Below are 27,504 nucleotides of genomic sequence, written 5' to 3' on the forward strand. Positions count from 1 at the left end.
TTTTAAAAAAAACTTGTGGGGGGGGCAATCATCCACAAAAAAGCTGTCTACGAGCGGCACCAATGAGAAAGGCTTTTTGACGACCAGACCATGAATGACGCCGAAAATGTCCATGACAACTCCCCAAACCTTGTCATCGATGGGTAAATCCTCATTGTCGAAGTCGTCATCCATGAAGCAATCGTTGATGAAAGAATCCCATCACTCATCCACAAAGCTCTCGTCGACGGAGCCAAGGGATCACCACTCGTCGACAAAGTCATCGTCGACAAAGCATTCCGCGTCGTCGACCAAACCGTTGTCGATGAAACTGTCAGCTCCCTCGTCGATGGAGAAAAGCAAGCCTAAAACACCGTCCACGGACATTCCAGTTACGCCATCCAATGAGGGCTGCTCAGATAAACCAATGGGCACAATCCCTTATATCCCGGAGACTCACGAGGAACCAATAGGATCACAATTGTCTCCCTTGAGAGAGATGGCAGAGCTTCCAGACATTATTTTGCAGAAAGATTTTTTGAATGCCAAATTCATAAGTGAACAACCTGTTCTCGCACCTAAGGATAATAGCCCGCCCTGGCAACCCGCTACAGAAGAGCCAGCTGATCCGTATGACCCAGAATTATTGACGAATTCAACAGGCGTCCGAGGCAAAGGAATCCGTCTTCTACTCGAAGAGATACAAGGTCACCCCAAAGGGACAAATCGCCTCGGCATAGCACGCTGCGGAGCTCTCCTCCCAAGAGCAGATCTCATAAAAGGCCACGTTCACCAGAACCTCCTCACAGATCCAGGAGCAGGACACGCAGTGCTTCACCGACAAGTCTCTCCCTACCAAGGTCTTCACCTAGACCAAGACCACTTTCACCTTCAAGGGATCCCACAGTAGTGCCATCGAGCGCTTCGGTCTCAGACTGGCAGGAGGACCAGTTCAGATATTACTCATGAACCAGAAGCACAGCGCGAATGAGACAACTACATCATTGAGAAACCCAAGAAAAAGGATTCTCCAGGAGATGCTTCACCACTAGACGATTTGGTATTGTTCCATACAATTATTGGCAAGGCGGCAGACCTTTTCAAGTTACATCAGAAGAAAATAAGTCAGTTCTATATGAACATAGGGATAAGCACAGAAGAACAGTCACCACTATCCCTCTTTTAGATACCATATGGGACTAAGGAGCAAAAATGTTGTCTACACCTGCACTCGTCTCATGGCCAGAAAAGAAGTACAAAGCCCCGGACACAGGCTTACTAAGCCAGATTCCGTGATCAGAGTGGCAGCCAGGAAAACATTATCTAATCCTTCATCACCATTATCAGCCCCACCTGATAAAGAAGGGCGTAAATTGGAGGCAATGGGCAGAAAATTGTCCTCATCGGCTTCTCTTACCATCAGAGCAGGCAATGCGCTAGCCATGACAGCGCGACTGGACCGTGAGCTATGGCTTTGTATGTCTAAATTATCCAAACACTTACTGGCAGAACTTCAGGAAGAAGCTAGAGCAATCCTTTCGGACGGTGAAGCTACATCCGATCATATGATTGATGCAGCAGTGGACGTAGCAGAATCAGGTTTCCAGCAAATGGCCCATGGTATGGTCCTGAGAAGGCATGCCTGGATGAAGGCAACAAACTTCAGGCTGCAAGGTCCAAGCTCAAATTTTGGATATGCCTTTTGATGGACACAACCTCTTTGGGAAAAAGATTGACGACCATCTCAAATGAATAAAAATGGACACTGACACAGCCCGCGCCATCAGTTCTCTTAAAGATAAGGACAAGGAGCACAGATCCTTTCGACCCTTTCGAGGATCATCGTCCAAGGACAGAGGTTTTAACTGTCCATCCTTCAGTCAAAAGACACAGGGCAACACCTTACAAGACAACAGATACCATCAGTCGACGGCCAGGTACAGCCATAGGGGAGACGTGGCCCTAACCAGGCCAAAACTCAAAGCAAACAAAACTGTCAATTCCTATTTTCTCCTCCCACGACACACCCAGGTGGGGGGTAGAGTAAGCCGCTATTGCCAACGCTGGTGAAGGATAACATCGGACAAGTAGGTGTTGCAAGTGATTCGCGAGGGTCACGCTATCGAGTTTCTGGATCAACCTCCATCCCTCACTCCCACGCAAGGTACATCTCATGAAACATATCTTTTTGGAAATTCGCAAGCTGCTTCTAAAAGCGGCCATAGAACCGGTTCCAGACCCTCAAATGGGAAGAGGCTTCTACTCCCGGTTTTTCTTGGTGAGACAAAAGAACGGTCAATGGAGACCGAAATTAGATTTGACAGCGCTAAACAAATTCATCAAGTGCATCAAATTCAAGATGACATCCTTACAGAACGTCCTCCCATGGTTGAACAAACACGACTTCCTAGACACCCTGGACTTGGAAGAGGCCTACTTTCATATTCCCATCCACCCCACCCACAAAAAGTTCCTCAGATTTGCAATAGGGGAGTCACATTTTCAATTCCGCATTCTCCCGTTCAGCCTAAGGTCAGCACCAAGAGTTTTTGCCAAGTGCCTAGCACCGGTGGCAGCAAAACTCAGACAAACTGGAACTGAGGTTTTTCCATACCTGGACGACTGGTTAATAAGGGCAGGCTCTTTCAAACTCGTATCCACGGCGGTCACAAAAACGGTGAACCTCGTGAAGGGGCTAGGTTTCTCAATCAACAAAGCCAAATCCTGTCCAATACCCGACAAGCCAGTGCTCTTTCTGGGAGCAGAGCTCAACATCAGCATACCCAGGGTAAAGGCCATCAATAGACAGGATATCAGCAATGCTCCAACTGACCTTGTGGTTCCAAGACAATGTAACAGCCACGGTAGGCTCTTTCAAGTCACTCCTAGGCATGATGTCCTCATGTATATTTCTCATACCAAATTGCAGACACCACATGAGGCCAATACAAGAGACCCAGGACAGCCAATGGAGAAAAGCATGCAGGTCATGGGAAGATACCATCCAACTCCCAGTAACCTTCCGCAAAGCACTCCAATGGTGGAGTACACTGGAAAATCTGTCGCAGGGAATGCCTTTCCACTCTCCGACATCAACCCTTCTCCTCAGAACGGATGCATCGCTATCAGGCTGGGAGGTACACCTGGCAGATCTGCAAACAAAGGGCATGTGGTCAGACCAAGAGTCAAATCTACATTTCAATGTTCTGGAACTCGGGGAAATACGCTGGGCATTAAAAGCCTTCCTGCCGGTACTAGCAGGACAGGTGGTAACCATCCAGATGGACAACACAACCTCCATGCATTATACCAACAAGCAAGGAGGCACGAGATCAGAGTCCTTGTCCCAGGAAGCACAGAGGCTTTGGACTTGGACGCTACAGCACAAAGTTCAGATCAAAGCAGAACATCTGCTGGGAATGGACAACGTCTTAGCAGACAAGCTGAGCAAGAGACTACACAACTTCCCACGAATGGGAGCTGGACGAGGCAGAAGTTCAAAAGATATTTCGTGAGTGGGGGCATCCGGATATCGACCTCTTTGCCACCAAGAGCAACAGGAAATGACACATGTTAGCCTCCAGATATCCAGAACACCTGTCACTAGGGGATGCCTTCTCAGTGAACTGGACAGGCAAGTTCTTGTATGCTTTCCCACCGATTCCTCTAATAGCGTGAGTACTTCGCAGATTGAAGGAACAGACGTGTACACTGATGTTAATAGCACCGGATTGGGCTCGTCAAGTTTGGTACCCAACTCTACGACGCTTGTCCAAGTGGCCCCTGATTCACCTAAAACCTCACTAGAGCCTTTTAACTCAGCAGAATCACAAGGTTCTGCACCACAACCCAGCAAGCCTGTCACACAAGGTGTGGTTCCTGAGCAACGAAAATTAGATAAATTGACTCTTCCTCCAGAATGCTGGGACATAATTAAGGCCTCTAGGGTTTTGTCTACACAGACCACATACAACCCGAAATGGAAAATTGACTTGTTTCAGCAAGTGGTGCGAGACGTCACTGGTGAATCCACTCACTGCGTCAGTAGATCAAGTGCTACCATACCTATTAGACTTGGCTAAAGCGGGGCTCTCCCTGGCCTCCACCAAGGTACATTTGTCTGCCATATCGTCCTACACGACAATTCCAAATCAACCATCCTTGCTTGCCAACCGGGCTATCAAGATTTTTCTGAAAGGATTGCTACATACTTTTCCACCTACACCATCTCCGATTCCTTTGTGGAGTCTGAACACGGTCCTGGCAGCTCTTATGGAATCACCCAATGAACCTATACATAGGTGTGACATAACGTTTTTATCCTGGAAAACTGCTTTACTAGTAACAATTACATCAGCCAGGAGGATTAGTGAGTTGCAAGCCCTTTCATCAGAACCTCTATTCACCATGTTCCTAACGGATCGCGTCATCCTTAAAACGCACCCTAAATTTCTACCCAAGGTGCTATCAGAAATGTCTTTCACGCATCTTGCTTCCGATCTTCTTCATGAATCACACATCTAAGAGAGATTGTTACACTTCCTAGATGTAGCAAGAGTCCTAAAGTTTTACATTAAAAGGACCAAGGAGTTCCGCTCCTGTACAAGGCTTTTCATAGCATTCGCTGCACGCACAGAAGGACAGCACATCTCAAAACAGAGTCTAGCACGTTGGGTGACACAATGCATTAGTCACTGCCATCAGTCTAAAGGCGATCCTCCTGCCAAACCTCCGTCTGCTCACTCCACCAGAGGAAGAGCAGCTTCGGTCTCCTTTCACGCAAGGGTACCGATAAAGGACATCTGCAGAGCTGCGACTTGGAGCACACTGCACGTTTGCCAAGCATTACTGCTTTGCTGAAGATGCCAACAAAGAATCAGCGGTGGGTCAGGCGGTCCTTCGTCACCTCTTTGCATAAGGTAGGAGCAGCCTCCTTTTTCCCGCCTTTTTTCCCTAGTAAATGTGAGCTGTTGAGTTGCTTATGCTAGGCGCACTGAAGAATCTTCAGAATGTATAGTATTGTGGGCATGCTTAACTGCTTGGTATTCTATTCAAGCATCTGAATCTATGAAAGATCCAATGCTGGAGAAGTCTTAGTTACTTACCTGTAACTGTATTTCTCCAGCATTGGTATCTTTCATAGATTCCCATGCACCCTCCCGCCTCCCCTGAGAGGCTGCTCCAACGCCCGGCAGTCGTCATAGTCTACTCACGGCTCAAAATGTGAAGATGGCGCCTGGGGCGGAGCTTAAGCCCTGCCACCTCATTGGTTAGGGTCATAAAGGACCAACTTGAGGTAGAGGGACTACACAATTGAATGCCCCATTGGCCATAATGGACAATCTACATTCATTTTTCTATGGAAATAATGTATATATATTTTTTAATAATTATTTTAAATCACAGAGGATTCCCGGTCTGACGACGGGGAATATTCAAGCATGTGAATCTACGAAAGATACCAATGCTGGAGAAATACAGTTACAGGTAAGTAACTAAGACTTGTGAATGCACAGAGCACATAGCGAAAAAAGGGGGTTGGAATTTGGTGCTGCAAAAAAGCCGATATCATTTTGCACTGCACCACACTAATATGGACTAAGTTGCAATGAAGCCTAAAGACTAACAATTATTAACCCCTAACCATTAACATATCTCCTTGCAGCTCAGTCCATAACTTTTTGTGCAAATTGGTACACTGAATGTGATGGCAAACACAGGCTGTGCAATGTTAATTGGAAATGCAAGAATCAAACACGAAGAATGAAAATCGCTTTCACAGTGAAGATGTAAGGAATGCGAGCTGTGGAATGTAGAGCCTGTTTTGCTTAAAGAAAACTCATTGTTCATTCTGAGAATAAGAAAACAGCGCAGAGAAATGTACCACTTTTCATTGTTTGCTACCTTCTAACGGTGCAGGCTGATCATGTGTTCTCTAGAACATTCTAGTGAGTTGGTTTGTTAAAGGGAGGTGGTTCTGATTGGCACATTACATCACTTCAAAGGCAGTATCTTCTTAAATTTTATGTAGGCAAACATACATTCATGGCAGGTCACAGACATGATTTAAAAAGGGCTGTCAGTCACTCTCTCTGGAACTCTTTCTTGCTCTCTGGCTGGCTCTGGGTCGGAGTGTGCTGCATTCGCTGGCAGACAGGCTGGCTCGGAAGGCTTTGCTGAGTTCATTCATGCCAAGAGGGAAAAAAAACAGATAAAGAAATTCTCCAGTGCTGGCTCTGCCAGGCGGTCAGAGGGAGTCCTGCCCTTGCTGTACCGGGGGCACCCAGAATCAAGCATTATTCTCGGTAAGATTCTAGCGAAAATTGAGGTGCGCGTTTGTTGTCTTCGGGTACATTTTATAGGCAATTGTAGGCTGTTGAAAATGCGTTCTTAAATATAGACAGATATTTTTCATGTGTTACTCATTCCATATAACAAGTGTCAAATATAGTTGAAGCCTTTAAAGGAAAAGTGCCATTAAAAATGTTATTGGCTCAAAAGTTGGGCCATCATCAAAAATATATATAAAAACATTAATTAAGAAAGTTCCTATCTAATCGTTTGAACAAATGAGTCTCAAAGTCACAGATTAAAGTGCTTTAAATGTCCTTCTTTTTTAAAAGCACTGCAAAATAAGTGCTGCGGTTTTCTTTCTAACTTAGAAAGAAAACCACAGCATTTATAACGTTGTATTTATGTTTGCTGTGGCTTCAGCTTTGAGTCTCCTGGCCTCCCCCGACCTGACCCCGACAGATGACGCACTACCATCTACGTCATCTGTGCTTGCCGCAAAGGATACTCTCAGCACTGGAGCCGCCGTGCATCGCACGCACTGCAACTTATTGCACCAGTTCATATTATGCTGGCAAGCTGTTTTGTGCTGTACAGCCTATCAAGTGGACATTTTCAGACACCCACTATCGAAGGACATCACCCAGAGCAGTGGGTCCCAAGGTTTGGATTTTAGTGGACCAATTGGGGCCGGGCAGCAGTTACTCCATCCTACTTCCATTCTGACCGTGTAGGCTTACACACACGAGTTTTGACATCCTTCTCATGATGAAGACATTTGCCAAAGCACATCCTATGTCGAAACAGGTTGAGCTAATTCTTTAGGGATATGATCTACATATATTTCTTCTCTTTAGATCCACCCTTGTGATTGTTTTACTTATTTCTATTGCTGTTTTGAAAACATCTAAAATAGAAAAATAATTATACTGGATGTGGGGAAAGTTTGCACATCCCATCTCCTATTGTCAATCAATTTTGTTTTATTTTTTAGTATTTGTTGTATGTTTGTCACTGATTGTTGTGTATGGTCTGAATGCTGCACTATAAATGTTCATTGTGGTGAACTACTTTTAGCCAATTTTTATGTATACACTTGCTGTCTGTCATGTGATATAATAATGAATTGTATAATATGTCCTTAACTGACTTTCTTGAATTTTTTGTATCATGTCTAATAAAATTTGATACACCATTGTGGTAAATAACAATTTGCCCTCTGGACAATTTTTTCAGATTTGCGATTTATAACAATCCTTTGGTCCAGAGTTCAGAGTTTTCCTGCTTCTTTCTGTAATTGTGTACTCTTTCCAAGGTTGTCAAGGCTTTGCTTGGGCCACAAATAAGATGAAGGCGAGATTCCATACCCATCTCACTTTGACTATATTGCATGCCCAAAATGACCTGTAGAACATCCCCGTTTTTGTTGGTTGCATCTGGGCATACATTTGTGCTTGCAGGTAAAATTGTGCCTGCAACATTGCTGTATTGTGCATACATTTTACCTGACCTGGTATTAGCTGCCCCCTATTACACCAGCCCAAGCCCTGTACAAATACTGGAGGCAACGGATGTGTTACATCCTGCGTGCTCACTAATTGTGGAGTTTGCTGGGTCAGCCCATGCTTAAATAAGTGTTAATCACAGGAATTAGAGGGTTAATTTGCAGGTGATTGTCTTGCACGTTTTCTGGAGCATTTGCCTAGTGCTTTGCAAAGGCGTTGGTCTCTGGTAATCCTGTTCCTGCTTCTGGTCAGGAGCTGGTCCCAGAGGACCTGCAAGTTGCACCCACTTGTCAAGTGTGCCAACAACACTACTCAAGCACGGTTTACCAGCCATAGTTGACCGAGACCCACTAGATGGCTCTTGCTGTGCTTCATTCACTTTAGTTCCTAGTCTCAGCCGGCCTATATTCTCCATTGAGGTGGGCTTAACTGATATGCCAATCACTGCTTTGTCCGCTGTCTGCCCTCCCATTTTCATTGCTGTTGTATGTGTCCACCTTTGGCTTAATTTGGTCCCTTCAAAATGCGTTTTCCTTGCTGGTTAGGCACACCCTCCTTAGGGTCTTTCACTTCCACCCTTGGAGTGGATGATGAAATGGTCGGAGGTTTGTCCAACATAGAGTACTTCTGTAAGCAATCTGGGTTGGCTCTAGGTGTGGAAACGGCCTGTGCTAGGCTCCTCTGTTGGCCAAGATTGGTGTATTATTTTGGCGTTGCAAGATCACAGGAGCTGTTGGGGGTTAAGCCAGTACCCCAATTTGTTGTGCGCCTTGTTTGTCAGCGGACACGTGTTTCGACCCGTGGGCCTTTATCAAGGCTATTGTCAAAAGGTCTTGAGCCCCCTGTGGGGTCCTGGTCCTGATATTGGTACTGTACTGTTGACAGGCTTGGCTCCTGTTGGGCCCTGGTGCTGCTTGTATCCTAGGTCAACAGGACAGTACCAATATCAGGACCCCACAGGGGGCTCAAGACCTTTTGACAATAACCTTGATAAAGATCCATGGGTCGAAACACATGTCGGCTGACAAACAAGGCGCTCCATTGCCTTTGAGTGTACTTAACGCTTATCTGATGTAATATTAAGAAACAATTCGACACTATCATTAATAAAAGCGAATCCTGTATCGCATTAACCAAAGTGTTAGAACGATCATTTCAACTACTGAAGCAAGATGGCCAGGAGACAAACTTTCCTCTTTTTCTACTTCTGTAAGCACTTGTGATCCGACTGTTTGACTTCTTTTATGTTGTTGGTGGGTCATTCCGGGAGGCATTCGCGCTGTTAGATATGATATTCACCACCACAGCCAATACACGTTTTAGTTCATTTTGCTCATTAGCAATCGTTGAGCACAAATCGAAAATTGCATCCATAGTAATGGCAATGGAGCTTAATGTCGGCGCAAATGACATTTCATGGTCTTCTAGCAATTGTTTGCTGGAGCATTCAGAGGTGGATGAAGACGTATTGACCGATGGGCTAGCCACCCCTTCAACAATTCCAGACAAATCGGGGCTGACAGATGAGTTATTTGCTGCCACACCAGAAAGGCCATTTACACTCCGTATTGGCTCACCAAAAGACCTTCTGCGCAAATTCAAGCACATGTGTAAGAGTGAATTGTCTATTGCTGATGGTGACTCTATTGTCCCTAGGGGTCTTATTTCGGCATTTTCTCCCGTTTGCTGCTGATCGAGTAGTTTAAGTGGTTTAATGGGCTTGTAGTAGTCCTTGATTTTTGGCAGCTTCAACAATTTATTTAGCCTAATTTTCTCTTCAAGTCTCGACTGTGTGTCTGCAGCTGAGCATTCACCCTCCATACTCTCTGCAGTGAGCGCTTGTTAACTAGTTTCGTTTTAGAGCAGCGCTTCAACTGAAACCCACTTTTGGTCTGCCGCTGTGCTCGTTTAGCTTGACTTCTCAGTGGATAGACAAGCGTGGCCGCAGGTTTGATCCCTCGCTACCAATCCACTGTACAGTATTTAGCCAGCCAGATAGATTGTTGGGACACACCGTAAGTCAGATAATATTGGAGGCACAAGTATTAGTAAGACGATTGTCTACTAGAGGTTGTTATAGCAAGGGAATATCAACCATCAGAGGCTGGCACGTCACAGGGTGTTGCGGTGGGGACGCAACGTCACTGTCACAAAGTGCCAAAGGCCCCAGTCCCTCCGCACCGGCAGCTAGAAAGCAAACTCAGCCATTAGAGGGGTCGCGCACACCGTTCACTCGACCACCAGAACACTCCCCACACTGGTTTTCACTGTCTAAACATTTGGTTCCCACTCTATGCAAAAATGATATAGAAGAGCAGCAATAAATGCAACAAAATGCAAGAGGGAGCAAAGGAGAAGAACAAAGGCGTCGGCGAGCCAAAGTGGCCGATAATATTCCCAGCGTCAGTCCCCAACTAAGCCGTACTCTCAAACTTTCAGCGCCCACCAGGAACAGACTTAAACTTCAGGCTTCTGGCCTCAGGCCTCAACACAGCATTAGCATGGTCCTCAATGGCTTCATAAACCTTTTGGCCGCAGGCCGCACCAATCTAGCTAAAAGCTCCAGCAACTCTTTCCAACTCCGAAGCAGCCTCCGGCAAAGCTCCAGAAGTGAATGTCTATCAGTGACAAACTGCTAGCGTTTGCTTAGAAGTCAACTTAGTTGTATTGAGGTCTTCCTCGCCTTGCCCATTGTCTTAGGTTTAACTACTTCTGTTGGTGCCTGTCCTTTGTATTTCTGTATCTTGTCCAACCATGTAAGGCTCTCAACTGCCCAGTGGCTAAACCTGCACTACAGAAATACTTTAAATACATATATGTTGGAAATTAACTTTGGGCTATTATAGGGAGGGCAGTGTTCTGATCACTTTTGAAGAATGGAAAGTGAAAATGTTGATCCTGGCAAGAACTTTTCTGTTAAATACAATTAAGATACTGGCTTCTCCAGGGAGCTATCAAAGAGGAGGGAATTGGGCAATTTACAGGTATGGAAAGATTATTATTAGAGGATCTCCAAAAGGGTTTTATTTCAAAATGTTTCACAAACTGCTTGATGCCTCTTCTGTATCGGAGAAACGCATATACATGTCGAAATGGGAATCTGACCGTAACAGAAGACTGGTTGCATATATGTAGGCTTTCCTGTTTTCAGTGAAATCCGATGAACACCGTAAAAACACCCCCAGAAGAAAAAGTGCCTCAATGGTTTAAACTGAAAAACACTGTTTCCCCTTTCCCAGTGGTGCCTTAGTAGGAGCAGGGATGGGATGAAGTTTGGAGTTGAAGGGGTGGCTGGAGAGGGGGCTTAGAAGTCAATAGGTAAAGCGCCCTACTCCCCCCATGTATGCTTGTTTGCTTTGTCTCATTGCTTCCCCTGCTGTCCCCCGACCTGATTCAAAAACACTCTACATCAAATGTTACGTCATTTTCTTTGTAAAGAAAAAAATGTTTTCATATGTGGTCAGAGCTATTTTGAGGAATTGTAGACACATTGCAGCCATGTGGATGGTTGCTAATTCACGTCTTAAAATTAAAGTCCAATGATCTTCTGTAGTGCACACTTCTAAGGGGAAGGTCAATTGAACTACATTTGTATATTTCACTTTAAGATATGCTTGCTTACTGTGCTTATATTCATGGGTGCCATCTTTTGATTTTCGCTATGGGGACAAAAGTTCCCACACAGAGTAAAGCGAGAGAGCCGTGCTCATCCCCAGCTAAAACAACACCTTTTACAGCACATGATGCAGCAGGCATAGGAAAAAAGCCATATGATTATCAGGACGGTATACACATATAACATCTCAGCAACAATCACCTAAGTTGCTGAGTTGCCTTTAAAAAAAGTCTGCTATAGAATCCCCTGATATTCCCACACCAGGCAAACAGTTTTGACCTGCTCACCCCCTCCAATCAAGCCTTAGAAGGTACATTAATAAGACTCCCTTCTCATTTTGTAGTGAGCAGTAATTGATAAACCGTTATTATCTGCTTGGAGCTTATTTATTTTGACAGTCAAAATAATCCTCATCTCCACCAAAGTGAGTGTTCCCCAGCAAATCATTTTATCATACTATGCCTTATCTGCTAGAATTATTAGAAGTCTGTACAATGTGGAAAGGTTGTTTTCAAAAATCAAAGTCTTCATGGGAAGAAAAGAAAGCGTAAGCTTGAGCAAAGAGTCCCTGAAAAAGTATTGCATAATGTACCACAATAATTTTGACTTGTAGAAACGTTAAATATTACTGGATTAACGCATTCATCTTTATTGTCCGGAACTTGTTCATAACATCTTGCTCTAAGAGACATTAAGCCTACTTATGCGCGCAATGAAACAATAAAAGAATATGTGTGTATTTACACTGGAAAAAAACAGTTATCTGCGATTTCTTGAAGCGGGCAAACAGGAAAACACATAAACACAGATTCTGAAACATTTTTAAAACACTGAAAAAACACCCCCGGAAGTAGGGGGGAAACATAAATAAATAATAAACCCCGAAAACAGGAAACCCTACATATATGGGCGAAGACACACAAATCATCACATTGTACAACTACTAAAGAACCTTCATCCAAAACATGTTCTCCAGCATGGGGTCTGGCATGGATTCACATGCTCATGAATATTCCCCGTCGTCAGGCTGGGAATCCTCGGTAAAGAAAAAACCAGTATCAGTTTTGTTTCTGATCTGTCTTTCGTAGTAGTAACCAATCACTGGTCTCTGCGTCATACTGACCACAGCCAATGACTGCCCTCTACCTAAGCACCGGATCCTCGTGCTATTGCTCTCGAGCGTTAGTGCTATTTTTTCACGTTTTTTGCTTAAAAACTTCGTTTTTTCGGTCAAAAGAGCCTCAAGCTCCACCGACTCTCCATCCGATCAACGGGGACCCGTGTCGGATTCGTCTGCGCCCCTCAAGGGTGAAGATTTCGTCGAGCTGCGCTTTTGGAGGACTCCAGAAGCTTCTCAGGCCCGGACATGGCCCAGGAGAAGGGAAGCTCGACGCCCGGAAAGCTCTTCAGGGTCTGCCCTGGATGCCAGCTGCAGAACGTCTTTAAAGAGGACGAACACTCCTTTTGTCTGACTGTGCGTTTTGCGGCAATATGTCGGAGCGGACCATGAAGGACCGCCATCAACGTCTCGCCAACTGGCTGGAAGGGAAGAGCCCGTCAGGCGAGAAGAAGAGGAAGAAATCCGAGCGGTCTTCTAATACCTTTGAGGACGCCCCGGCGACGGGGGTCCAACACAAGGCCAAGCACCGCGAGTCCGCTGGCACCGGGAGCGCCGAACGGTCGGGCTCTACGGGCGCCAGGCAGGGCGCACCCTCCCCGGCACCTTCAGCCACGAGCCAACGCTCTGGGTCGGGTAAGAGGAAGGGCGAGCGCCCGGCGAAGCTCCTGGAGAGGCCCCGGTCGAGCTCGAAGGCCCCATCGGAGGGGGAGCGAGGCAGTGTCCCCCCCCCCCCTCAAGGATAAGGCGGTGAGCGCACCTAAAGTGGTGAAGGCCTTAATCCATCCGGCCAAGCCCTCTATCGATACTGTCGCGGCGGCCCTGGCTCAGCCTGTGGAGGCTACACCATTGGTGGCGACCTCGGGGCTCAGAGTCTCCCTGCCACCTCGGAGGGAGTCCTCTTTTGTGCCCATCGATAGGACCCCCGTGAAATCCCCGGCGGGGAAGAAAAAGGGGGGCAGGGCGTCGTCGTAGATTCGGCTTCAACCTCGGAGGAAGAGCTGATCGAGGTCTTAAGCCACGGCCTTGGCATGGAAGAAGACCGGCCCGTCGGGATGGATCCCGACGCTGGTGACGACATCGTCGAGGGTGCCGACGGGGCCCCTGATTGCCCGTCGGATTCCCCTCTGCCAGCGCCGCAAGACAACTCGGCGGCCATTTTGTTGGCTATACAGTCCTTATGCTCAGAGATAAGTCCGAGACTGCCGTTGCCGACGGAGGAACCTCTCCAGTCGGGGGATCCTGAGCCGGGACCTTCTGGTGTTCCCCCGCCCAAGAAAAGGAGGATTCACCCTCCACCTCCTTTTCAGCCGTCGCGCACCGTCCAGCCCTCCTCCCCGTCCACCCGAGGGGATGATACGGGGACTGACACGGCAGCGACGGGTACGGACGACGAGGTATACGACGAGGATCTACCGTCGTCACCTCCCACCAGGGCTTCTCCGCCCGACAAGATTGGTTCGTTCCACTCCATGATCGCCAGGGCATCCGAGCTTTTCCAACTCTGCCCTGAGGAGAAGAAAAAGGAAGGATTCCTTTATCAACGGCGCGAGGCCAAGAGGAAGACGGTCCTCGCGGTGCCTATACTGGATGACATTTGGGATGAGGGCCTCGCCCTCCTCAAGAACCCTTCCACTACGCCAGCTAGAAGAGACCGGTACGAGAAGAAGTACCGGGTCCCGGACGCGGCCCCCCTGTGCCTCCGGGCGCAGCCTACCCCAGACTCCGTCATCTCCGTGGCGGCCAGGAAGAAAGCAGGGGGGTGCGGCCTCCACGTCGACTTCCCCACCGGACGGCGAGGGAAAGAAATTGGACTCTATGGGACGCAGGGTCATCTCGTCTGCAGCGACGACGATTAAAGCGGCCAACGCCTTGGCTATCGTGGCCCGCTACGACAGGGAGCTATGGTACAAACTGGCTCCCCTGCTGGACTTCCTACCGGACGACAAGAGGGCGGAGGCCCTGGAGATCCTACAGGAAGGTGAGGTGGCGTCGGACCACACCATCACTATTGCGACGGACATCGCCGACACTGGGTTTCGCCAGTTGGGCAACGGCGTGTGCCTTAGGCGGCGTGGATGGCTCAAGGCTATGGACTTCCGTCAAGACCTACAGACCAGAGTCCTGGACATGCCATTCGATGGGAACAACCTGTTTGGGAAAACAGTGGACGATTCCCTTCAGGCCATTAAAGCGGACAGTGAGACGGCCCGGGCCCTTGGGGTTCTGCAGCAACGACGGACGCCCTTTCGGAGCAGCGGAGGCAAGGGCGCCTCCAAAGGTTCCGGCGGCGGTTTCTCCACCTACCGTCAAGCGGCCCGCTCGTCGTCTCAGGAGGCCTACAGAGGACGAGGCAAGTCTGGCGGACCCCGCCGTCGTCGCCAAGGAGGTCAAGGCGGCAAAGCCTCATCGAAACAGGATTGAACCGACCGTGGGGTCGGGCCCCCACCGATGCACCCCGGTGGGAGGCCGGCTGGCGAGCTTCGTCAGCGTGTGGGAGTCCCTCTCCACCGACCGTTGGGTGCTGGACGCCTTAGCCCGGGGCCACGCGCTCGAGTTTCAAAGAAGGTGCCCGCGCGTCCCCCCCGTGGCCAGGAAAGAGCTTCACGTCCCTCAGCTTCTCCTGGAGGTAAGGGCGATGCTCAGGAAGGGCGCCATCAAACTCATCCCAAAGAGGCTTCGGGGCTCCGGAGTTTACTCGAGATACTTCCTCGTGAAGAAGAAGACGGGAGGATGGCGCCCCATCCTAGACCTGCGACGTCTGAACAAATTCATCAAGGCACAGAAGTTCCGGATGGTCACCCTCCAGCACGTCCTGGGTCAGCTGGAGGAAGGAGACTTCCTGTCGTCGTTGGATTTGGAGGATGCCTACTTCCATATTCCCATCCTAAAGGGGCACCGAAAATTCCTCAGGTTTGTGGTCCAAGGGCGTCACTACCAGTTCAAAGCCCTCCCCTTCGGATTACGGTCGGCACCCAGGGTATTCACCAAGTGCCTTGCACCGGTGGCGGCGCAGCTGCGCCGCGAGGGGATCCACGTCTACCCCTACCTGGACGACTGGCTCATCCGAGCCAAGACGAGGGAGCTCGCCGTGGAGCAGACGGCAAGGACCGTCCAACTTCTCACGGACCTGGGATTCTCCGTGAACTACGCCAAGTCCCACCTGGTGCCCGCGCAAAACGCACTGTTTCTGGGAGCGAAGCTCGACACAGTGTCCCTTCTGGCCTCCCCGTCGGAGGAAAGGACCAGGTCCATCCTGGGCAAGGTACAGCGGATGTTGGCTTCCGACGCGGCCAAGGTGAGGTCCATCAAGTCCCTCCTCGGAATGATGTCTTCTTGCATCTACCTCATTCCCATGTGCAGGCTCCGGATGCGCCCGTTGCAGGAGTTCCTGGACGCGCGCTGGATCCAAACGACGGGCGGCTTCGAGGAGAGGATCACACTCGACGAGAGTTTCCGCCGAGCGGTCCGGTGGTGGGGCACCCGCGCGCATCTGACGGCGGGCATGGACTTCCAGACCCCAGACCACCAGGAGACGGTGACCACGGATGCCTCCCTGGAAGGGTGGGGAGCGCACACCGAAAATCAGCACGCGAGAGGCCTCTGGCTCCCGACGGAGAAGTCCCTCCATATCAACGTCCTGGAGCTCCGTGCAGTGTTCTGGGCCCTCAGGTCCTTCCTTCCGTCCCTCAAGGGCAAGGTGGTGAGGATCTTCACCGACAACACCACCACCATGTTTTACATCAGATAACAGGGCGGAACCAGGTCCCCAGCACTGTCCAAGGAGGCGCAGGACCTGTGGCATTGGGCCGTCGCCCAAAGGATGTTTCTGGTGCCGTTTCATCTGGCAGGGATAAAAAACACCATCGCCGACTCACTCAGCAGGGAGCTGCGCTCGTGCCACGAGTGGGAACTACGGCAGGATCTAGTGGATCGCCTCTTCCGACGGGGGGGCACACCCCAGATCGACCTGTTCGCGACGGCGACGAACTCCAAGTGCCGGATGTTCGCCAGCAGGTTTCCCCAGGCGAGGAGCATGGGCGATGCTTTCTCGTTCCCCTGGGAGGGCCTGTTCCTCTACGCGTTCCCTCCTTTGCCACTGCTAATCCGGCTCGTCAACCAGCTCAAGAGGTCACGGTGCAGGATGATCCTCGTCGCACCTGCGTGGCCGAGGCAGATATGGTTCCCGGACCTTCTGGACTTGTCAGCGTCCCCGCCAATCAAGCTGCCGGTGGACGCGGATCTACTCTCCAGGGAAGGAGGCGCCATCCTCCACCACGACCCGAAATCGCTGAACTTGCAGGCCTGGCTCCTGCAGCTCTAGAGTTTGGAGGATATGACATACCGGCCGACTGCAGAGAGGTTCTTGCAAAGGCCAGGGCGTCCTCGACTCTTAAATGCTACGGACACAAATGGAAGAGGTTCTCTGTCTGGTGCCACGCACAGAAGATTAACCCTCTACGGATTACGGCTCTTCAGGTACTGCCGTACCTGCTGACGCTGGCCAAAGCTGGTCTGACACACGCGTCCATCAAGATTCATCTTGCTGCGATCTCCCGATACACCAGAACCACGGGGCGGACGTCCTGGTGGTCTCATCGTCTGGTGAAAGAGTTCATGAAGGGACTGTTCAGATCGTTCCCGCCGGTGAAGGCTCCGGCCCCGGCGTGGGAGCTCAACGTGGTGCTGACCAAGCTCATGGGACCTCCGTTCGAGCCTCTGCACTCGGCCCCGTTGAAGTTTCTGTCGTGGAAAACAGCGTTTCTTGTGGCCATCACCTCCGCACGACGGGTGGCAGAGATCCAGGCCCTTTCTTGCAAGGCCCCGTTCTTGACTTTTCACGACACGAGGGTAGTGCTCAGGACGCACCCCTCCTTCATGCCCAAGGTGCCGTCGGACTTCCATCTCAACGAACCCTTGGTGTTGCCTGTATTCTTCCCGTCGCCTTCGTCGCCGGCTGAGAGGACTTTGCACTCGCTGGATGTGGCTAGAGCGCTTAAGTTCTACGTGGACCGCACAAAGTGTTTTCGGAAGACGTCACAACTCTTTGTGAACTTTGGACCTGTCAATCAGGGGAAGGCTCTCTCGAAGGCTTCCATTTCCAGATGGCTCTCCGGCAGTATCATGTACTGTCATCGGTTGGCAAACTGACCGCTGCCTGGCCGTCCGAGAGCCCATTCCACCAGAGCGATCGCAGCTACCACGGCGTTCCTTTCTGGTGTGCCCCTGCTGGACATATGTAGGGCTGCTACGTGGAGGTCGAAGCACACCTTCACGAAATTCTACTGCGTCGATCGGGATTCCAGGGAGGAGTCCAGGGTCGGCCAAGCAGTGCTGCGCAACCTGTTCGCCTAAGGTGAGCCTGGTGAGGAGGTAAGATGCTTAATGTTGAGTTTGATGTGATGCTTAATTTTGAGCCTTTGCCACCTCCCGTGGTTGTGCATGTGTGTACTGCTATGTATTCTTTATTCATGAGCATGTGAATCCATGCCAGACCCCATGCTGGAGAAGGAACAAGTTACTTACCTGTAACTGTTGTTCTCCAGCATGGGTCTGGCATGGATTCACATGCGAACCCTCCCGCCTACCCCTCTGCGGCTCTTCACTTGGTCATACTGCCACTTTACGTGCTTCCAAATCTGATGATGGCTGCCAGAGGCGGTGCTTAGGTAGAGGGCAGTCATTGGCTACTGACGCAGAGACCAGTGATTGGTTACTACTATTGGTTACTACTACGAAAGACAGATCAGAAACGAAACTGATACTGGTTTTTTCTTTACCGTGGATTCCCTGCCTGACGACGGGGAATATTCATGAGCAGGTGAATCCATGCCAGACCCATGCTGGAGAACAACAGTTACAGGTAAGTAACTTGTTCCTTTCTGCTTTTTTTGTAGGTCACTTTAAAGGTTGAATACAATTTATACGGATTCTCCCTCCATCTGGTGGAGGACTCTTGGGGAAGAAGGTTCTGTGGGTCACCTTTAGTAGTTCTGTCCATTATCTTAACTATATTGGAAGAAAGTCCTGGCACAAATAAGAGATTGTGGGAGTGCAATTACCAATGGAACCATGTGTGGTTTTTAGTTGTATTTTGCCATCCAGCGGAGGGGCAGTAGTTGTCTCGCCACGGCAGGGAACTGTTGTGCCTAGTCTAAGAAGGGGACCCATATGCTTTCAAACTTGCTCCTGCTCCCCAAGCAGAGGGCAGTGATCTTTTCAGCCACAGCGATGTCCCAGCACTTTGACCATCACATGGAGGTTGCCGGGCCTCTGGGTGTTTCCACAGCATCGTTATTGAGATCTTAGCGGTTTATGAGCAGGTGTGAGCAGAGGTCCGCCAATCGCTCTGTCTTTGGGAATTGGCCCTCGCCAGTGTCCCCCAGAAGGACTATGCCTGGGTCCCATGGGATTGAGAGGACAGTAATTAGTTTGATCTGATCCAGGACCTCTTTTCAAAACCGGGTCGTTTTCGGGCACGACCACAGGAGGTGGAATAGCGTGCTAGTGCAGCCTCTCCAGCAGTGTGGGAGGATGGTGAGGTTGCTTTTATGCAGGATCTCTGGTGTTAAATACCATCTATAGCAGACCTTTATCGCCTCCTCCTTATTTGTAACACATTTGGAACTTCTCTGGGTCCTTGTCCAAATGTGATTCCAACTCTCCTTGTCTAGCTCTCTTCCTATGTCTCGCTCCCATCTCTTCATGTAAGGCTCCTTACAGTTTGGGGGTTCCTCTGTCCAGCAGCCTGTATAAGCTTGATATTTACCCGGTGCGCGGGAGCGCCGTGAGGGTTCGTTCCATCGTCATCAGCTCTCTGCTTCCATGTGGCTTTATGGAGTCATGAGACAACCAGTGTCTGAGCTGGGCATAGCGGAATCGTTCGCTCTCCCGGACCTGACATTTCAGTTTACATCCTTCGAAGGTGAGCAGGGTGCCATTCGTGAAGAAGCATGCGCCAGCCCCCCCCCACACCCCTTTCCTCCATCTGACAAAGTCTTTCAGTGTCAACCCTGGGGTGAAGTCTGGGGACAACGGGCCCGCCATGCTCCTGCAATTCTATCTCCGGCCAGCTTTCTTCCAACTATCCACTGACTTTCTTGTGGACGAGAGGGGACCCGAGGTTCAGCGGGATTCTGTGCCAAGCAATATGCAGAAGGGATGCCAGTGGGGTAGTGGCTCCAGTCCTCTAGCTTCAGCCAGCGTGGTCGGTTGGTGTTTAGTTGGCAAGTTAATGCCGGTGAGAGCTGGGCCACCAGGCTGTACCTGTCGACCTCTGGGACCCCCAGGTCTCCGGTTCCTGGGCTTCCGAGCATCACCCTTCTGGTGATACGTGGCTTTTTCCCACCCCAGACAAATTTCAAAATGTTCACTTGCAGTTTCTGCATGTACTTTTTGGGGATGGGGATCTGAAGGGCCTTGCAGTGGTATAGCAGTCTGGGTACCAAGTTCATTTTTACTGCCGTGATCCAGTCCACGATATCTCCTGTTTTTGCCATCGGGTCGGGTCCGTCTGCAGCTCTTTGAACAGGGCCGGGAAGTTCATCTTGTAAGCCTGCTCTGTTTCTCGGGATACGGATACCGAGATAGTGAGCGTGAGTCTTAGCCCATGGGATTGGGAATCTGGCCGCCAGGGAGTCTATCAAGGCTTTAGGGATATTGACGCCCAGGGCTGTTGATTTTGTGAGGTTGATGGTGAATCCTGATCCTGTTCTGAAGCTGTCCCGTTCCTGCCACAGAGCTCTAAGGGAGTCTTCTGGATGGGTTGGGGTCAGCAGCCCGTCATCCACATATAGGGGAGCTTTGTAGGTTTCACCTTTAACTTCGACCCCGCGGATCAGCAGGTTCTGGTGAATCCTAGAAGCGAACGGCTCCATCGACAGCGCTTAAATGAGTGGGGACAGGGGGCAGCCCTGTCGAGTGCCTCTGGTTATTGCGATCCTGGGGGATTTGCTGCCGTTTATTCTAAGTGCTGTGGTGTATTGTTGGTAGTTCGCCAGCGTCCACTTCAGGAATTTTGGCCCAAAGCCGAAGTGCTTCAGTGTTTCTTCCATGAATCCCCAGTCAAGCATATCAAAGGCTTTGTGAACGTTGAGTGACAGGACAGCCTTCCTTCCCCCAATCTGTTAGCTGATTCAATAATGTTTAAGGTGCGTCTGGTGTTATCTAGTGTGTTGCACCATGGGATGAATCCTGTCTGGTCTGGGTGGATCAGATCAGGTCCGGGAGTACATTTTCGCATCGACGTTCATCAGTGTGATGGGTCCATATGACGAGCAGAGTTCTGGGTTCTTTCCAATTTTCAATATAAATACTGTAAGGGATTCCTCCATTGAGGGAGTGGTGCTACCTGACGACAAGAAGGAGTTATATAGGGATGCCAGATGGGAGGCCAAGATGTGGATGTATTTTTTGTAGAATGGGGCTGACAGGCCATCGTGGCCCTGGGGCCGTGTTTTTCAGGGAGCGGATGACTTCGGACACCTCCTCGGTGGAGATGGGAAGTTCCAGGGAATCCAGCTGCGGGTTTGGGGGAGGCTTTGGATCGTTCGTAAGTATCAGATGTGCGTCTCCTTATCCGTGGGGTCCCCAGACATTACGGTCCTGTGATGTTCACTCATGATGGCCAGCTTGCCCTCTTCTGCACAGCAGGGCCTGCAGCTTTGGTCTTGGAGGACCAGGATGTTATTCCTGGATCGCAGCTTTTTGTGTTTGTGCACTAGTAGTCGGTTGGCCTTGTTGCTTTTGAGATAATAGTACTGTTTCGTGTATGCCAAGGCCCGAGCTGATGTTCTTTGAAGGTCGCCTCCCGTTCCGCCACCTCTGCCTCTAATTTGGCGAGTTGGAGTTGGTGTCAGCGTTTGTGTGCCGCAGTGCAGTCGATGGCTACGCCCTGGATCACTGGTTTCATTGCATCCCATACTATGGCCTCGGGGGAGGCCTTGCTGCGTTGCCCTCAAAGTAGTTTGCCAGGAAGACGGCCAATTCTTGGCTGGATGCCACGTCTGACAGAATGTAGTCCTGAAGTTTCCATGACCTCTGCGGGGGAGCCAGTAGGCCTTCCGTTCGTAGTCGGGCTATTACTGATGCATGATCAGAGAGTACCCCCAGGCCGATGTGTATGTCCTCGATGCACGGGAACAGCGCACTGGACATCAGCGGAAGATCTATTCTCGAGAACCTGCCGTGGACATGCGAAAAGAATGTGTAGTCACGGGCACTGTCGTTAGCTAGTCTCCATGCATCAATCGTTCCGGTTTCCCTTAGGAACTCCACCAACCCCAGGGCACGGGCAAAGTCTGATCTGGTAGCCGGCAAGGTTTTATCGAGGCTGGGGTGAGGTTGAAGTCGCCTCTGATCAGCAGGCACCCCTCAGTGAAGGTGGTAATGGTCGGGAGGACAGTGCATAGAAAGCAGTCCTGGGCGTCGTTTGGGCAGTATATTGCTGCAATAGTGATAGGGAGTTTGACTAACAGTCCTTTTGGATAGTAGGTATCTTCCCACTGGATCGCATTTGACCATAACTTTCACCAAGGTTGCCTTGCGACTGAGTAGAATGGAGACGCAGCCTTTCTTCTGGCCAGAGGAGGCGAAGAACAGCTTAGGATAGCGTTGGAAGCTGACCTGTTTCTCATCGGTGGACCGCAGATGTGTTTCTTGCAGACACACAATATCCGTTGGGAGTTGAGCTAGTCTGCATTCAACTGATTTGTGTTTTCTTGGCGAGTTTATCCCCTGGACGTACCATGTGATCATGGGCAGTTCCTTGACGTTATCTATCATCTGGGAAGGCTGTACTTGCGGATCCCTTTAGCTGCCCTCACCGGCCTACCGCTGTCTGTCCAGTGTAGTTGTTCGAGTTGTTCCCTCTTAAATTCGTCTGCCTCCACCTCTGTTTTCCTCCCCACTCCTCACCCATTAAAATAGAACCAAGGTGTCAGGGCAAGCCTTCTACCAACAGGGCATCCGGCTGGGTCAACGCATCCGTCTATTCGGTAGCAACTGTGTCTTTTCAGCCGATCAGTGAACTGTGGGATGCAGGTGAGCGGGAGGCCCAGTGCTTACGCCCTCCATCCTGGTTCGAGCCCTGAGTTGCGGGCTCAAGCTGCAGGGCCCCATGAGCTGTTCATGGTGTCAGTCCTTGCCGTGACGCTTGCTCTTGGATGAGGGGCCCCTGATCCTGCGGCGCCTCTCCACTCGGGTCCAGGAGTTTGTGGAGCTCTGAGAAGCGGCTTGTCCGGAGGGCGAGTCCTCGTCGGGGTCTCCATCCTGCCTCCGGTTTCAGCAGTCGCTCGGCCTCTTTTAAGTTGTATGTTTGACGGGAGGTGCCTTCCCAGGGGAAGGTCAGGGATGTGGGGTAGCCCCACTGGTATAGGATCTTCTTTTCTCTGAGCCATCCGTAACCGCCCTCAGGGCCTTTCTCTTCATTAGCGTGGTAGCTGCCAGGTCCTGATATAGGGAGATGGATGCTTCCCTAAATAGTGTGCAGCGTGAATTCCTAGCTACTTGCATAATTTCTTCTTTCACTTTGTAGTAATGCAGCCTAGCTAGGACGTTGGGTGTGGTCGCTGTGTTTGATCTAATTCTTGTCCTATGTACTCTGTCGAGCACCAGAGGGGAATTGTCCGCTAACGTCAGGACGAAGCGAAAGAGGTTGTTGACATATCTCTCCAGGTGTGCGTTTGGCACAGTGGTCGGAGTCTGTCTCGGGCGAATGTTGTTGCCTCGGGAGCGAATTTCGGCATCCTCCTGTTTGAGCTCGAGGGCCTCACACCTGGCTTCTAGCGCCGTAAGTTTGTCCAAATCCCTCTCGATCTCGTAGTTCTATTCGCAGAGGGTGGTTTCCACTTCAGTTGTTCTCTCCTCTATCTCCCTGACCCGCTTATCCAGGACTGTGATCGTCCTCATGACGACCTCTGTCCCTCTCTGGTACTCCTTCGTGAAGGCTGACAGTAGTTCCTGGAGGTCAGATTTCGTGACCGCCTGCAACACGGCTCCAGGGTCATATTCAGTGCGGGAAACTGTAGCTATAGCTTCAGTGGCTTCGGTGCGGTGCCCCCTCTTGGGTCTTTCCGTGGCTGGGGTCGACAGAAGTGAAGCAATATCTGCCTGTTTGGTGGGTTTTAGGTGCTTTGCCATCTTGGGCGTGGCGCTGTTGGACTGGACAAGCGAATCGGGGACCCCCTGCTATGCTAAGGCCCGGGGCTAGCTATATGTGGCTGGACCCAGAGGTGGGTGATATCACTTTTAGGCGTTCAGAGAGCGGTAGCCAGATCTTCACTCCTGTGCCCTGTAGACTTTGCGGTTTAGAGATGATCCTTCCTCACCCTTATGTTGGAGGCGCTACTGCTGGGAGGGCTACCTGACTACTTCGGTCGACTGGTCCCGTCTGTGTGCTGGCGGTCCCTTCGTGGTGCGAGTCCCAGCGAGCGGGCCGGTTGTAAGTCAGCCCAGAGGGTCCTTGGGGGTGTTGCAAGGGCCCTTATCAGGCGGGGGCCACAGATGTAGGCGAGTGCTAGATGGGGGCCTGGGCAGCAGGAGCGGATTGTTGAGGTCGCTCCCAGAATGCTATTGCCCAAGCCTATGCTGTTTCTGCGCCTCTGGCCCTAGGAAGTGTGTCAATTAGGGCACAGGTTTAGATGCAGGCATAGAACCGTGAGGGTGCATAAGGTCAAGGGCCCGGTTCAGGGCTGCTGGAATCCCCCAGCTGCAGACCGTCTGCACCAAGCCAAGGACTCCTGTGGTGGTGCCCTCCGCAGTGTCAGGTTTGTTCAGGGGTGTGGGGAGGGACCGTTGATGAGTGACGCCTTACCTCTCACAGAGTTCCCAGGGAGGGAGCCCCGGGCATGCACTGAGGACTGCTGTGGGAAGACATGGGGTAGCTCCCGCTGCCGTTCTGGCTGTTGGTGGGTGCGTAGAGAGAAGATGCCCGCCAGATCCAAGGGCTCCAGCAGCGCAGCAATGTTGATCCCAGGAGCGGAGGCACGCCTACCCCGATGGAGATGGTGGCAGGGTGCCTGCAGTCATCCGTCTCTGCCCGCTCCAGTTAGAGATCGGATGGGCATATGCTAATGACTAGGGCCACCGACAGCCAGTGGAACTCTGCGGCTGCCTTGATCTTGCCTGGGGGCTGAGCTGCGCCAGCGGTCCGGGGCAGACTCACCGAGGGAATGTGACACCCGGCTGGTGGAGCCCCCTTCGGACCCCTCTGAGTGGTGCTGATGGGCGCTGGGGAGTGGGGCACCCGCGGGCGGGCCGTGGCTCAGCCCGCTGTGTAGAGGTGGCCTTGTGGGCCCGCGCTGCAGCATATCGGCGGCCTGGGCGAGCGGAAGGAGCACCTTGAGCAGTTCGCCAGAAGTATCGGCTGTGCTCCAGTGGGCCGAGGGGATGGCACGCACAGGCGAAGTGGAGTGTGCCCATAAGTGGTGGTGTGTGTTCCCTGCCTCGGATGCACAGCCTTGTCCGAGTTCCCCAGTGGGCTCAGGGCAGGATTACGGGCACCATCTTGCTGTGTCTTGCTTAGCCCTGCACCGCAGATTTCGCCAGACACAGGATCTTCCCTCTCCGGGCTCGCAGGAAGACTGGGATCGGGAAGAATGTGCCCAGGAAGTGGGCAATTGCTCATGGTGCTTCAGTCCTCTGATGGTTTGGTATTACCGCCGCATTCTTGTCAGATGCGTGGCACCCATCGGGAGCTCTCACAGAGACGAACCGACAGCCATGGCTCCAAGCCATGCCCCCCCCCACGCCCAATTGAAAATTTTAAAAAATCAAACAGAAATGCCACAATTTATCTAAAAACAGCTGCTTCATACATGGTATTTGATTATGGATATGTGATCTAAATGAGCTTTGGTGACTGCCAATATAGTAACTTGCATTACCTGTAAAATTGACGTAGTCTGCACTGCCTGTACCGTTGCTTAATTATATTATATTTTGACATTATCTTGTTTATGTACCCTGTTTAACACTAACCTTCTTTACTAGGCACCATGGAAGCAGCATTGCAGGGGGCCTTGTGAAAGGTGCATTGTCTGTTGCAGCCTCTGCCTACAAAGCATTATTTTCTGGGCAGCCAGTTCCAGCACAGGTATGTATTTCTGATTGTATTTACTTTCTGTACTTTCACACATACACAAAGCCCATCTTAATACACAAATGATCACATTTCCATTTGTGTTGCTGGTGGCTTTCACCATTCTTCTTGCCAAGCAACAGCTTTGGTGTGTGGGACAACAGCTTGAAATAGGCATAATCAAAGTGGAGACATCAGTGTGTAGTATAGTATGCTTCCTCTTCATGGATGAAGGATTTGTCATGGGTAGTACATTTCCAGGACATTATTTAATCTGTTTAAATATGCAACAATACCAGAATTCAAATATGTGCATGATCTTTCATGACCTGGAAGGGTAATCAGCCCACATGATGTGGATGCTGCAATATTCAGGCTAAAGCTGCTTCTCTTAAATGTTATGTTATTTTTCACTTATATAGTGCCTTATATACCATTGGTATGGTCTGAAGGCGCCGGTAGGTTGAACGCCCTTGGGAACCGAAGTCCTGGTCAGTAGAGGGAGTAGAGAGAGTGCAGAGGTGCGTGTGCGCACCAGGTATGTGTGCAGCTGGTGCCGAATTCCTTTGGCAGCTGCTTCCTAGCGGTAGGTGTGGTGGCTGATAGATCAGGAGTATGTGTTCGATCTGGTCGGAATTATCCAGACCGAGAGTGGCAGCGTTAGGCCTGAGGAGAACGTTTGGCTGGGGGTGTGAGACCAGCAATGTTTACTTAGAGAGATGGGGAGTGCGCGGCAGATGTTGATATGAGAACAGTTATACCGAATGGTGTCATAGTATCTCTGTGTTCTAGTTGAATGGTGGTGTAAGGAGAGAGTAAGCGTGGGGTGTGATAAGAGGTATGTATCCACACTCAGCGCCTCTCCACACTCAGCGCCTCTCCACACTCAGCCGCTCTGCTCGTTCTTCCCCTCTGCACTCTCTTCCGCTCTGCAGGCTCCTCCGTTCTCCACTCTCTTACTCTCTTCCGTTCTCTTCACTCATTTCCCCACAGCCCTCTGCTCTCCATACTCAGCTGCTCTCCACATTCAACCATTCTCTATACTCGTCCGCCCTCCCCACACTAAAGATATATCAGATCCATTTCTGTACTGCAATGAGACTGGGTTACCAGTATAATTAATTTGATTTTTGTTGCTGAATGTCTCTCGTATAGTGAGTAAGCAGACTTCCAGTTTGACATTATGTAGTCTGTTTGAGTACCTTTCGTGAGATTCTTGATTATAATGCTTTTTACGGGTAATATCCAAGGTTTGTTCCACCTAGAGAGAGAAAAAGGTGTTTGGATTTGTTTAAAGGTTTCTAACGGGCATGAGATTGTTTTTTAGTTGCAGAAGCACAATTCTCTTTAATCCATGTACAAGGACGACCATTGGTGAACTTCAGTGGAAATTCCTTTGGAAAAATATGGGAACTGCTCAGTCGAAGGTTGGGTTAAGATGTACCAAATGATGTGATTGTTGAGAAAAAGAAAAAAAAAGATTTCTACTGGATACATTCATCCCATTGCTTCCTTAACTTTCATGAATCCTTTCATACACGGTGTGCTCCAGAAAGTTTCCCAATAGCCAACAGATGTTATGTATCTCAGAGGCTGGCATCATGCTTCTTGGAGCCTTCAGGTGCTGGAAGGGATGTCACCCATCTTTATAGTTGGAACTGCCAGTGCTATTTTCAGCATTAGCTTCTAACAGTAGTCGTATACAAGAACGTGAATGGATCCTTGTTAGGCAGAATCACATGCAGTACCCTTTGGGAACACTACATGCAATTAAGCCTACAAGTGTAAGCACAATTTCACCATTGGTGCAAGCCTGTACTACATAGTAAAGTAGTAGCGATGGCTGAGCAGCCAGACTTATCTCAAGAGTTCAAGTGAGCAGTAGAACAAGTTACACAAAGGACCAACTAATAGAGTG

General features: G+C 50.2%; 1 protein-coding gene across 5 annotated transcripts in view; it reads left to right on the forward strand.

Moving 5' to 3' along the window:
* NBR1 (NBR1 autophagy cargo receptor) overlaps nucleotides 1-27,504 on the forward strand; it is a 1,466,631-nt gene that overhangs the window by 1,377,436 nt on the left and 61,691 nt on the right. For all 5 annotated transcript variants that reach the window (XM_069634202.1, XM_069634206.1, XM_069634204.1 and 2 more), the window contains one exon: nucleotides 25,499-25,601. In XM_069634202.1, coding sequence (XP_069490303.1) covers nucleotides 25,499-25,601 — 103 coding nt within the window. The remainder of the gene's footprint in view (nucleotides 1-25,498; nucleotides 25,602-27,504) is intronic.

Source organism: Ambystoma mexicanum, chromosome 13 (assembly GCF_040938575.1).
Source record: "Ambystoma mexicanum isolate Mex_15411 chromosome 13, UKY_AmexF1_1, whole genome shotgun sequence".
In the NCBI taxonomy this organism is placed as follows: domain Eukaryota; kingdom Metazoa; phylum Chordata; class Amphibia; order Caudata; family Ambystomatidae; genus Ambystoma; species Ambystoma mexicanum.